Consider the following 14,798-nt stretch of genomic DNA (forward strand, 5'->3'; position numbering starts at 1 on the left):
TGTTAGAGTGATAGAGTGGTAAGGTCTTTTTGCAGAAATATTTGGAGCTCACAGGCATATGGTTCAGTTTTGTGAAGTTTAATGTAATCTGCATAGAGGATGATGTCTTGAGTAAGGTCTGACTGTATTGATGTCAGTAATAAATAATGGAGAATAATACTGGGCCAAAGATTGAACCGTGGGGGGACCTCCTGCCTTAAAGTATCTTTTTGGAAAAGTAAGGTTTCTTGCCCCGACTTTGAATGTTTAATTCAATAAGTAGTTTGAAAACTAGGTAATTACATTTTGTCCACAACTGGTAATTTGATGCATGCTCACATTTGTTTTATTTATGGTTGTTTTCTGCAGTTTCTGTCAGTATTGTGTACAGACCTCATGTTTCCTCTCTGCAGTCTAACAGCTCAGGGCTTGTAGTCAGTGTCACTTTGAATACTGTTGCTACAGATTTTTCTTGGAAACTATATTTTAAATAATTCTATTCCCTTTGCTCTCTCTTTCTTCAGCTGCCCAGAAACTTTGTCACTTGATGGGACTTAATGTCACAGAGTTTTCCCGTGCTATATTGACTCCCCGTATCAAAGTTGGCCGAGACTATGTACAGAAGGCCCAGACCAAAGAACAGGTAAGGAACTCAGATTTTCTTGGTAGGTAAAAACTATTTGGATCACATGGTCTGCTAGTTGTCTTTCTTAATAGATAAGCTATAGTTCTTTGTTACCTCATCAACTGACTGTGATTTGTCTCTCCTGTCTATTCTTTAATTTCAGTAGAATTTTTAATAATGCAGCTTCCTCATGACTTTTCCATGCATCTACACCCTCTCTTTGAAAAAGTACTGCTTGGGCAATTTGTACTGACTTCACCATTTTTCTGTAATTCCTCACCTTGATTGCCCCTCTAAATTTCTTTGAGTCACATAAATATTTTTGCATTTACGTATTTGACATTTTTTTGTAGTGATGATCAAAAGTTTTATGTAAATGGATTCAGAAGGAACTGTTTCTGCCCACTTTTATCTGTCCTGAAACTGAGAGAAAGTTTTGTACTAGTTATTATTGTGAATGTAATTCTGTGGATGAAGTGTGTGTAGTGTTATGCTCCTATTCTTAGTTTGAGTGGCAGTCTGCGTTGTGAATAATGGGAGTGGCTTCCTGAGAGCTGTCTTTTGGCATGCACATATCTCCTACAACAACACTAAATCACTTCACCAGGTCAGGAGGGCAAGCTTGCCTCCATGCTTCCAGTTTCTTGCAGTACATGCAGTTCAGATCTCAATCCTTGCAAGGCTTTAGGAACATTTCTGCATTCTTTGCTGTAAAAGCTTAACCCTTTAACTATATGTCCTGACTCCTGAGTTATTTTGGTACTATAGTAAAAGAGCTTAATAACAGGTGCTAAAATAACTTGTTTTTAATGTATATTTTTTAAATTAGATTTGCCACTGCTCTTTCCCAGACTACCCTCTACCTGCTCAGTCCCCTTCTTACCACTCCGTATCAGCTAATACCTCCACACTTCTGCTCCCACTTCTCACTATAACCCTCTTCCTGTCTCCCCACTTGTTCTAACCCATGTACCTACTCTACTCTTAGAACTGACTTTTCCTTTAATACATAGCACCTCACTTCCCTTAAGAATTAAATTGTTTGCTACGCTTTTGCTTTCTCATTTTACTCCGCTACCTGACTATATTCTGTTACAGTATCACCTGGTTCCATGCCCTGCCATCACCTCTCTCAGCCTGTTTATTATCCTTCTCCTGTATTTCCATCTGCCAAGAACACATTAAACTCTGCTAAACTTTTCTGCACAGCTCATCAGTAAACTCAATTAACTCTTCTCTCCGTGTTATGCTTTAAGGTATATTACGTTCACCGTGTATATATACATTTTTGTATTTTTCACACCATATAAACCTTAGTGTGTTTTATTATTTCTCTTTGTAAAGCTTAATTTATTTTATTACGTCTCTCTGTATGAACATGTGTAAATAAATATTGTGGATCTTTTCTCCCCATGCCTCTGCTGAAAATGGGTCTTGTGCTCAGTCAGACTTCCCTGGTAAGCAGGAGCAGTAAATAAAATATAAATAATTGGCATGAACCAGTTTTAAAATAAAAAAATAAAACCCATTCTGCTCATTAAGGTCACATCATAGTTATTATTTGACTGGTACATTAATTTTGTTAGCCAAATAATTACCCCAGAGCTTTCCATTTAAAATAGGTGGGAATGTATAACCTGGAAATGACGTCACCTGTATTCTCTTAATGTCGTAGCAGGACATGCTTGGCTTCATGGAGACAGCATGTAATGTTATTTGTCAAAATATTTTTCTGTGAGCACATATTCTTTCAGTCTGATGTCTGAAGAGCACACAGAAGATGGCTGTATTTTAGGGGTGGGGAGGGAGACTGTGTAAAATTACAGCTCATTTACTTGATATGGCTTAACTTGGGGCAGTGTATATGTCTGTGAACAACAATTTGAAATTCGTTATTGAGAGCACTGTGTTTTCCACTTTCTTCACAATCAGACATCCAACCTTGGAGGAGTGGTTTCAGCCCAGAAATTAGTAGTTTATTGGCTATTTTGGGCTAATTTCTGTCTCTTTCATTTACCTGCTATAAAACCCGCATTTGCGCAGTTTTGCGTGCTGGGCAGCGCCGAGTAGTTAGGGTATAACTATTCCCGTCTCCACAAAGTCTACTCTTCAGTTTTTCTCTTGGAACTAGACAAGAACTCAAACCAATCACTTCTCATCCCGGCACGTGCTCAAAACTCATAGCAACACTAATAAACCTTAGCACTAGACCCCCCCCCCCCCACCATACTGTAGTGAAGGACAAGGCTTTCTATTCGACCTTTCCATCCAATAAGTAAAACAGTTCACTGTACCTATCCAGGTATGTCCAAAGGGCAGTTTCAGGTGTACTCTCCGATCCAACTTGTGAATCTGGGCATTTTGAGGCAATGTTATAATTGCCTCATGTACACAGATACATGCGAGAGATGCAATGATACAGCCAAACTGGAGGCCAAGCTCTCTCAACCCAAGACTGGACCAGGCAGTCAAGAGGAGAAGGGAAGTACTTGCATCACACCACCAGTCTCATATAGACCTTTGAAACCAGCACTGGCAAAAAACACACATAAATACACGAAAACATACGTGGAGGCTCTAAATAAAAATCTGCAAAAGCAACAGAGACCTCCAAAGCAGACATCCAAGCAACCTCCACCCCCCCAACACAAACCATGAAACACATACGTCACAAAACCATTGTGCCATGCAATCACAGCCCTTAAGGCAAAATGACATACCTAACACACTAGTAATAGGTGACTCTATAGTCAGGCACACTGATGTCCCACTCACTAGGCTGTGCAAGGAGAAGGTTACTGTTAGCTGCCTGTTGGGTGCCAGGATCCGCCAAGTAACACAAGCACTCAGGTCACTCCAGAACAAGTACAAATATGACTCTGTCATTGTCCATGTTGGTGTGAATGACCTGAGCCGTACCTCCCTGGACTACATGGAAAGAGATATGGAGGAGCTCTCTGATCACGTAACCCAGGCCCGTATGACCCTGACCCTGAGTAGCATCCTGCCCTCACCAAGAATGATACCACGGTATAGAGAAAGAATTATCAATTTCAACAATTGGCTAAGCTTCTGATGTCATTTAAAGGGGATCCAGTGTCTATCAGCCTGGGATGACATGCTCAGCAAGCCACTCTGCTTCACTAGAGATGGCTTGCACCTGTCACCCTTAGGCTTTCGAATACTGGCCAAGGCTCTTCCCACCCTCATAATGCCTTTTTTAGGCAAGGCTCAAAAGACAAACCCACCGCCGTAAATAGCACAAGTAACAAAAAACTGAGGGTAATGCTACTCAGTGCCAGAAGTCTAAACCTCAAAATGCACGCACTCAAGGCACTCCTCAGTATGGAGAAAATCGATATATGTGCAGTAACAGAAACCTGGTTTAAGGCTCCAGAGAGCACCCCAGCACTACCAGGCTACAACTCATACTATACATTTTGGCCACAAAACCCGGACCGAAATACAAAAGGCAGGGGGTATCCGTATTCATCAAGGATACCCATGCCTCCAGGTTAGTAGCACAGCACGATGCTTCAGAGATTATCCATGTGTAACTAACAACGGGCAAAACTGCTATTCAAATTATAGCTTGCTACAGATCACCCACCATGTCCCAGGACCACCACTCTGCATTCCTGGAAACACTGGGAAACATAAAGGTCTTACCAGACACCCTGATATTGGGTGGTTTCAATTACCCAAACATTACTTGGGAGAACTACTCAAGTACAAACTCCCTTGCCCAACATTTCCTAGAATTTATAAACTCAAATGCCCTGGATCAACTGGTCATCACCCCCACCAGAGGTGACAACATATTGGACTTGGTCATCATGGGCGACCGGTGTTCCACACCGGAAGTCAATCCCTTGCTGGTTAGATCTGACCATAAACTAATCACTCTGGATATCCACATTCCGCCACCACCACTGGTCAAAGAAATCACCTTGAAAAACATTTCAAAAGCAAACTTCACGTTACTTAAGACCAAGGTGGGAAGTTTCAAAGCCCCCATGCTAAAGGATAACGCTGTCCAAGCTGCAAAATCCTTTACTAATGCACTCTACGGGCACCTACAAGAAAACATGGATCGTGCTATCCCAAACAAAACCAAGACTCACTCCTCCAAGAAAAGGAAACTAGTCTGGTGGATCCCTGCCATAAACAAGCTATACAATAGAAGGAGGAAACTAGTACAGAAAAGAGTAAAATCCCAAGAAGGGAAGACATCCCTGATCAGTATCAGCAAGAAACTACGTTCCCTCATAAAATCATCCAAGGCTAGCTTCGAAAGAAAAATTGCCATGGACTCCAAAGATAACCACAAGGCATTCTTTAGTTATGTCAAGAATCTGAGTGGCAATTCTCAGATCTGCTCAGAGTTAGTGCAGAATGGCACAAAATACACTGAAAGGACCGATATAGCCAACATTTTTTTTTTTATTCTTTATTTTACATTTGTTGACCGGGCTAGTCCAGCTGGATATATGTCTATTTTCAGTGGAAGCCTGGGGAGAAAAGATCCACAAGCAGCAAAAAAAGCAAGAGCAGTGGTAATTACAGTAGACACTGGTACATTCTGGAGCATTTCTCCCCGGGCCTCCGCTGAAAACAGGATCTGTGGAACCTAGTCGGACTTTCCCGGTCAACAAAAAAAAAAAAACAAACAAACAAACAAAACAAACATTACAATGGTAATTACAATAGACATTGGTACATTACAGTGGTAATTACAATAGACACTGGTACATTACGGTGGTAATTACAATAGACACTGGTACATTACAGTGGTAATTACAGTAGACATTGGTACATTACAGTGGTAATTACAGTAGACACTGGTACATTACAATGGTAATTACAATAGACACTGGTACATTACAATGGTAATTACAATAGACACTGGTACATTACAGTGGTAATTACAATAGACACTGGTACATTACGGTGGTAATTACAATAGACACTGGTACATTACAATGGTAATTACAATAGACATTGGTACATTACAGTGGTAATTACAATAGACACATTACAATGGCAATTACAATAGACACTGGTACATTACAATGGTAATTACAATATACACTGGTACATTACAATGGTAATTACAATAGACACTGGTACATTACAATGGTAATTACAATAGACATTGGTACATTACAGTGGTAATTACAATAGACATTGGTACATTACAATGGTAATTACAATAGACATTGGTACATTACAATGGTAATTACAATAGACATTGGTACATTACAGTGGTAATTACAATAGACATTGGTACATTACAATGGTAATTACAATAGACACTGGTACATTACAATGGTAATTACAATAGACATTGGTACATTACAGTGGTAATTACAATAGACATTGGTACATTACAGTGGTAATTACAATAGACATTGGTACATTACAGTGGTAATTACAATAGACATTGGTACATTACAATGGTAATTACAGTAGACACTGGTACGTTACAGTGGTAATTACAATAGACATTGGTACATTACAGTGGTAATTACAATAGACATTGGTACATTACAGTGGTAATTACAATAGACATTAGTACATTACAGTGGTAATTAAAATAGACATTGGTACATTACAATGGTAATTACAGTAGACACTGGTACATTACAGTGGTAATTACAATAGACATTGGTACATTACAGTGGCAATTACAATAGACATTGGTACATTACATTGGTAATTACAATAGACATTGGTACATTACAGTGGTAATTAACAATAGATGTTGGTACATTACAATGGTAATTACAATAGACACTGGTACATTACAATGGTAATTACAATAGACATTGGTACATTACAGTGGTAATTACAATAGACATTAGTACATTACAATGGTAATTAAAATAGACATTAGTACATTACAATGGTAATTACAATAGACATTGGTACATTACAATGGTAATTACAATAGACACTGGTACATTACAGTGGTAATTACAATAGACATTGGTACATTACAATGGTAATTAAAATAGACATTGGTACATTACAATGGTAATTACAATAGACACTGGTACATTACAGTGGTAATTACAATAGACACTGGTACATTACAATGGTAATTACAATAGACACTGGTACATTACAGTGGTAATTACAATAGACATTGGTACATTACAATGGTAATTACAATAGACATTGGTACATTACAATGGTAATTACAGTAGACATTGGTACATTACAATGGTAATTACAATAGACATTGGTACATTACAATGGTAATTACAATAGACATTGGTACATTACAATGGTAATTACAATAGACATTGGTACACTACAATGCTTAGTAACAAATTGCCTAAGTACGATTTAGCAATCCAGTAGGGAATACCTGATATGAACACACCTTTATGTAATTTATATTTAAGAGACACTATAGATTCTAAAGTCACACATAAGTTTCAAAGGAAAACAGTAGTGTTAATTGGTGTGAATATTCTTAGGCAAAGAACAAGGTTACAGTTTTATTATTCAGTCTAACAAGAAATCCTGGCAGACAGGTTCAGAGCAATCTTTACCCCCCTCTCACCCCCAAAAGGGCCCATAACTATACCAGAAGAATGTAATGCCCCTGAAATCACAGACACTCAGGTTAAAACAGCCCTCTCCAAAGCCAAAAACACAGCATCAATGGGACCGGACGGTGTCCCAGGCTGCGTCCTACACAAGTTCAAAGATGAACTAACCCCTCACCTAAACGCACTGTTTAAACTCAGCCTCTCCACAGGCTATGTGCCCATAGAGTGGTGCACAGCAACGGTTATTCCGCTCCACAAAAGTGGAGCTACAACGGACCCCGGGAAATATTGCCCTATAATTCTGACTAGCTTGGACTGCAAAGCTATGGAGCGCATCATCATGGTTCTCATTAACAGAGACATTGAGAACCTCTAAGCACTGGACCCTACCCAGTTCGGCTTTGTTAAGGGCAGATCATGCCCGTTACCGAGGCTATAGACGAGGGAAAGGTGGTCCACACAGCCTACCTAGACCTCGCAAAGGCCTTCGACACCATTTCCCACTCAGGTATTATAGACAAGCTCACCAGCCTGAACATAAACCTCTACGTAACGAGATGGGTTGCCAACTGGCTCATGGACACAACCCACATGGTAAGAGTTGCGGGAGCTAGGTCTGACTCTAACCTGGTTACAAGTGGCATTCCCCAGGGCTCAGTCCTAGGACCCCTCCTGTTTGGCATATATTTCTCAGAGGTACAGGCAAGCACAGGAGGACTGTGGTTGATCAAGTTCACAGACTACTGCAAACTAGGGGCTATAATTGACTCTCCGGCTGACACAGATATCCTCCAAAAGGGTCTCACTGAGACAGATACCTGGTGTCAAAACAATGGCCTCAAGCTAAATGCCAAAAAGTGCATAGTCATCCCCTTTGGAAAAAACAAAGTACCCACAAACTACCACATAGGTGGTAGCCCCCTAAATACGGAAGACGTAGTAAGGGATCTGGGGACCCAAGTAGATAGTAACCTCTCCTTTGATAATCACATTGCCAGAGTGGTTAGAAAATCCTTCTATTTGGCCCACCTAATCACAAAAGGGTTTGCATCCAGATAGAAAGAGGTCATTGGGCCCCTCTACGCATCACTCATCAGACCCATCATAGAGTACAGTGCCCCCTTTGGGATGTACCTTACAAGACACCTGCAACAACTGGAAAGACCACAGAAGTTCCTCACCAAGAGGATCACTGGCCTCAAGCAGATGCCCTATGCAGCTCGACTGAAGAAACTCCAGCCGTACTCGGTTGCATACCGCCTACTCAGAGGTGATCTCTGCCTGACATACAAGGCCATGTCCAGCCCAGAATTGATGGACATGCTCCACCTAAAGAAAACCATATCCCCTCGAGCCACATGCTCCAGGGATCTAAACCTCACCACAACAATAAACAAGACATGCTGGAGGGATAGATTTCTGTCCCAGAGACTTCCTATGCTCTGGAACAAGATTCCAATCTACATTAGGCAGAGCTCCTTGCTAACTCTCTTCAAGAGAAACCTTGACGAGTGGATGGGAAACAGAAAGTTTACCCCAGGGATCACTTCAATGGCTCTGCTGGACACAGGCACAGGGAACTAATCTAAGGAGGCAGCGAAAGCCAACATATTCCAGCTAGGCTTATAAATGCCTTCGGGCAGATAGCCTAGTACCTACCTATGAACCTATGAACATACGTGCATTGAAAGTGGCTGTCTTGTTAATAGTAATCCTATTTGTTAACTAAGTCAGACCACTGGACTCAACAGTCCCTTTTCAGGGGTGACTTGGGAGCACTGTCTGGTTAAATAACTTGCTCAAGGAGACACAGGAGGCACAAGAAGGCTGAGGGAATCAAACCCTGTACCACAGGAAGTACAGCTTGTGACTAACTACTGCGACATCTGCCAGTTCTGTGAGAGCAGGCCATGTGTGAAAGCAGGGGGCAGTTATATGAGCCTTGCTAAAAGTTATTGATACAACTTGTCTGGGAGGGGGAGGGGGTCTCGCTGTGTATATCCGTCCGAGAACAGTAGTCTGTGATACTTTACTGTAATTGTTTCTCTTACTTTTTTCTCATAGTTCAGACATCAGAGGTATTCACAAAAGTCTTTTTTTTTTCTGGGCAGGGATGAGGAGCCAGAACCATGTCTTATGATAAAGCCCAGGGAAGTTATATGACCATTGCTGAATAAAAATTGTATAGCTTGTTGGAGTGTGTGTGTGTGTGTGGTGGGGGGTGGGGGGGGCAGTGTACATGTTTAACAGCAGCAAGGTGAAGTATTTTACTTTGGCCATTATGTCTCTCGTTTTTTCTCATTGAAATATCACAAGTGTGCAGAATGGAGCTATCATTTTTTTCCGGAAGGTGGGGGTGGTGGGTGTAGCAGGCTGAGTATGAAAGCAAAAGGTATTTATAAGATCACTGCAGAATGATTATTGATATGGCCTGCTGAAAGGGGGTATGGGGTATGTCTCAGAGCAGTGTAGCATTCTGATTGCAGTTTCATCACAAAAGTGATATATCCTCTCAGAATGAGCACATTCCTCTGTGGAATGTGTTTTTTAATGTACTGGTAGGAAACCAGCTATAGCTGTGGACAGTGTTAAAAGTGCAGACTTGACCACAGCATAATCTTCTACTATGTATTTAATCTGATGTCATTTTCATTTTATCCTTGACATGTGGGTTCGGTTCCGACATCGGAATCGACTCTGTCATTACCACAACTCATGCTGACCAAAAACTCTTGAGCTTCACCTCTACCCATAATGTCTGTCTTCCTATTGTCTCAGATCTTGCTTGCCATTTTTCCAGACACACGCGTTGACCAGAGCTCTTGAACTTAGTTTTGCTTTTGCAATAGTTTTTCCTTATATTTTTCAAGTTTTTTCTCTCTTTTAGTGTTTATTCTTTTCGCTGTACCTCTGCCTGTTATTTAGTATCCCTTTCTGTACACACTGGTGTATTTTCTGCTGTTATTGCTGATAGCTTTCCTTCTGTATATTCCTGTAATCCTTTACTGTCATTGTTGATGGGTTCTTTCTCTCTTCCCCATATTTTTCTTCTCTGTCACTGTATACAAAAAAAATCTGTCTTACGTCTGTCTTACCTGGTTGAGACTTTTTTAGTATCTCTGTTTTACGTGAGTGTTGTGTGCTTGTGTCTGTGCTTCCAGCCTTCCTTTTTATTATGGCTGAGAAGTCTAAAGCCCCTTCTGGCTTTAATAAATGCCAGAAGTGCGGCCATAAGATACCTCAATCGGACTTGCATCTTTTATGTGTTTATTGTTTGGGTCCTGTGCATTTACAGGAAGATTGCAGTATTTGTCATGGTATTAGCCATAGGGCTCTCATTGAGAGGAGGAACAAGATTATTTTGAAAGGCTTCATTCCATCCACCTTTGGAGAAGCCATATCTCCTGTAGACAAAAGCAAAATGGATATTTCTTCCTTTCTTCTTCATCTTCGTTGGAGAAGGGCAAAAATAGGAGTTTGTCAGTGCCATCCTCCCGTTTGGCACCAACAGCTAAGAAGCATAGATCCTTGACCCCTAAAAGTTCCTCGGAGCCTAAGGATTCTGATTCTAGGATTTCGGTACTGGGAAAATCACCAGCTCCGACCACCATTTACATGTCAAAACCCTTGACACCGATGGTTTTGGCTCAAGAAAATTTACCTTCTGATTCTACATTGATGCCAGCTTCTTCAGCCCAGACTGTGGATAAGGATCAAAAGGAAATTCTACCCAGGACTTGTTACTCTCCATCTATAGACCCCTTTGTGGGTGAATTACCCGAGGTCTTTCTTCAGAGACCAAAATCACCCTCTCTGTCATCAGTTCGTTCCACCAAAAGCCTAAAAGAACTTGACATGGAGAGACTGGTGAATAAAATTTAGTGAGTGAGGGGTTTCACAGCACTCCCTTCAGCTCCACCCTTATGGGCTAAGGGGCTGAGCCTTCATTCACTCCTCTAACTACTCCTCCTCTGACCTCCTTGGAAGCTTCGTAGTTTACAGGTCCGAGTCTTCCAGTGCTGGATGTATCAGTTCTGGAGATTTCTGTCTCTTCAGAACTGGTTTTGAGTTCTTTGGTTATTTCAGATCCAGAGACCTCCCGGGGCCATATATGCCCTATTAGCTCCAGTGGGTAGGAGTCAATCCCAAGTGTTTTGGAGCCGTCCCTGCACCTTGGAGCATCGGCATGGTTCAGTTTGGCTCTGTTTTCTGTCCCTTGGGCTGTTTGTTTGGAGCGGGGAGTGACCTCAGTTCCGAGGCAATCTGTCTCGGTTCTGGGCTCCTGTTCCTATTCGAGGAGGGGGGCAGCCTTCAGGACAATAGAGAAGCCTTGTCTCTTACAGTGACTTAGTTGGCTCCTTCCTCCTTGGAGCAGATACCTTCTCACATCCAGTTAGTCAACCTATCTTTCCACTGGGACAGCGATTATTGAAACCTTAGGAATCTCAGATACAGGTTCTGTCATCTTCTGATACCCCAACAAGACCAAAATTGGACCAGCACTGAGGTAAATCAGACTTGTAATATAGAGTAAAATTAAAAATGTACAACAAAAAATCCAAGTACTGGAAACGCTGGGTGAAATAATATAGCGATAAGTAGCACAAGTACTTTATTGCAGTTACAAAGCTTTTGGGACTAGCTGTTCTTCAGTGTGTAAATCACAATTTCAAATCAACCATTTAAATACCCAATACAAATCACATGACACAGCCAAGTCAATAAAATAATGAAACCATATATACAATAAACAAAAACTTAAAACCATATATATATCAATATCTAACTACACAACTATTCATTTTAAAACAATTTGTTTCTTTTTTAAAATTGGTTTCACACTTACTGCTATTTTTAAGCCTGGTGAATGATCTGCCTTTAGTCGAGTTATCCATTCACACTCACATACCTCTAAATTATTCAAATCATCACCCCTGTTACTCTTTTGTTTAAAGTCTATTATTTTAAAATAGAATACATACCCTAATCTACTTAGAAAATGGCAAGAACTTAATCTGAAGCTGAGTGCAGACTAACTATATGAAGTTAATGAGTGAGTTTTTCTATCAGACTGAATGTGAAATGTAAAGAGAGATCATACAGCTCTAGAACGAGCTAATAGAGGTACCCTTGTTTCACAAGAATGCAGCATTGTACAATAGAATGCTTGAGAGATTGACAGAGTTTGAAAGAAAACTGGTTGCTGTGAAAAAGCATAAACTACTTAGAGATTTTAGTGATTAAAAAAACAGCCACATCTTCTCTTGGCCAAAGGAACAAAACAGAGAACAATGGCCACTAGGAATGGGGGGGGGGGTGCTTTTGAAAATAAAACCAGCAAGCCAATTGACTCTCTCAATGGAGTATATATTAAAACATTGAATATTTAACAGTTCGAATCACTAAAGGTCGACCTTTAGTGATCGAACTGTTAAAACATTGAATGTTCAGAAAAAAAAAATAAAAACAACAAAAAAAAAACTAAACAGTGTAGGCAAGGGTGCAAGCCCCCCTGCACCCCCCACACCCCCCACTACTTAAATATACCAACTCCGAGACTGCACTGCATTGAAGGAAATGGAAATCTCCCCTTACGGAGATTTCCGTTTACTTGTTCGTTGTTCTGCAGTTTTGCTATTCTCGCGTCGACAATGTCAGATTTAACATTGTCGGCTTTCGAGAATGTAATATAGACCCCTCTCAATGAGTTTTCATTAAATGAACTTAATATAATATCTCTGTGGTCATTGTAATACAATGAAATATCAGCTTAGAGTTGGCAGTCAAGACAGAAAGTATGGAAAAACAAGCTGAGACAACCTGTGCAGGGACTGTGAGTGGTATTTCCCACATGAATGAGGTTTTTCGGAAGGGAACAACTGTATTCCAATAAAACTTCCTGAAGTTGTAGAGACCAGAACAGGGACTTGTCAAGAGGCAGAATGCAAATGAGAGAAGGAAAAGGAAAAGATGGAGAAGCAGAGAGCCACAAACCAGAAGCAGAACACTCTGCGAGACTGAATGAAAACTTTGTTGTGAATTTATCCAGTTTAGTGCTAACAGAACATGATTTAACTCTATTGTAGAAAGCACTGAGGTTTATACCATCTAATACTGGCAATGTCATTAATGTACTTCTCTAATACTGGCAATGTCGTTGATGCACTAACAGATTTAAGAATGTTTATTAGAGTATTAGTTTGAAACTTATCTTCAGGGACTCTTTATTCAGTGGACCACAGGTGTGTAGAAAGACTAGTTTATTTGTCCCAATAAATTGCCCAATTTTAACTGCGTTTAATGATATATGCGAAAGAGATGTATGGCAATATTATGCTCAGAAAGAGAAGAAGAAATATAATTTGTCTCTTTCTGAGAGTAAAGCCTTAAAGAAACTAGAGGGGACTACCGATATTGTTATAAAGCAGGCAGACAAGGGGGAATGCCATTGTTATATTAGATAAAATTATCTACTATACATATATGCTCGAATTCTTAAGTGATACCAATACCTTTGTTGAAATAAGTAAAGCTGACGTATCTGGATAAATAAGTAAGGTAAATGTTGTCATATATGAGCTACAGATTAACAACGACATTAATGTAGAATTGTTCAATTATTTTACAGTCCCTTATCCAGTTACCCTGACTCTTTATGGTCTACGTAAGATACACAAGAATCTTAATCATCCACCTATGAAATCTATTGTATCTGGTGATGGATGGGCTACTGAGCCCATCTCTATTTATCTTCAGTTTGTTTTGAGCAAATATTTGTGTAAAGTGAAAAGTTATATCAGAGATACCAAAGAGTTCTTACAGCAACTGTATAATTGGCATGATACCCATAAAGGGTATGAGTTTGTTTGTCACCCTTGATATTAAGTCCCTGTTTACAATGATGCCTATTGAGTGTGGCTTGGAAGCTCTACTTAACTTTTTACATGAAAATACTTAATAACTGTGAATGATGAAAAATCTCAGCTGACTCCGGCAAAGAGTTTAGAATTTATAGGGGCTATGCTGAGTATGACAACAACTGTAGCATCCCTTCCCCCACTGAGAATTCAAAAAATCATAACACTGGGTTCAGAAAATAATTCACAGCAAGAAGGTACCCATTCAGCTTTACAGGCCCTAGGTTCTGTGGCAGTGATAACTCTAGTCCCCCCTTGAGATACCACATGAGAATTCCACAGTGGCTGCTAGCATGTCAGTGGTCTATACTATACCAACCTATGTTGCACCAGATTCTAATCAATCATTGCAGGAAGGATCTAGCTTGGTGGTTTCACTCCAAAGAAATTGTCCTGGGCCACCTCTTCATCCTTCTAAAACCCAAGGCCACAGTGACCACGGATGCCTCCCAGATGGGGTGGGGGGGCATTTTCTGGGCAAGACTGTCCAAGGCATTTGGTCCCCTACAGAAGCCAAGTTGCATGTCAGTGTTCTGAAGCTAAGAGCTGTGTTTTTAGCATTGCAAGCCTTTCAAACTGCTCTACCTCCAGGTATAATTGTGATTCAAACAGGCAATATGTCAGTAGTTTGGTACATCAACATACAGGGAGGAACCAAATCTTACCTCCTTTGTTGAGAAGCACACAGAGTGTGGCAGTAGGCAATCTCTTCCAACC

At 40.4% G+C, this 14,798-nt stretch overlaps 1 protein-coding gene across 4 annotated transcripts in view; it reads left to right on the top strand.

Annotated features, from left to right (window-relative positions):
* The window catches only part of LOC122809252 (myosin-10-like), a 3,714,157-nt gene that overhangs the window by 1,630,682 nt on the left and 2,068,677 nt on the right, over positions 1 to 14,798 (top strand). For all 4 annotated transcript variants that reach the window (XM_044080584.1, XM_044080595.1, XM_044080606.1 and 1 more), the window contains one exon: positions 504 to 622. In XM_044080584.1, coding sequence (XP_043936519.1) covers positions 504 to 622 — 119 coding nt within the window. The remainder of the gene's footprint in view (positions 1 to 503; positions 623 to 14,798) is intronic.

This window comes from Protopterus annectens, chromosome 1.part1, assembly GCF_019279795.1.
Source record: "Protopterus annectens isolate FY-2018-M chromosome 1.part1, PAN1.0, whole genome shotgun sequence".
NCBI classification, from domain to species: Eukaryota; Metazoa; Chordata; order Ceratodontiformes; family Protopteridae; genus Protopterus; species Protopterus annectens.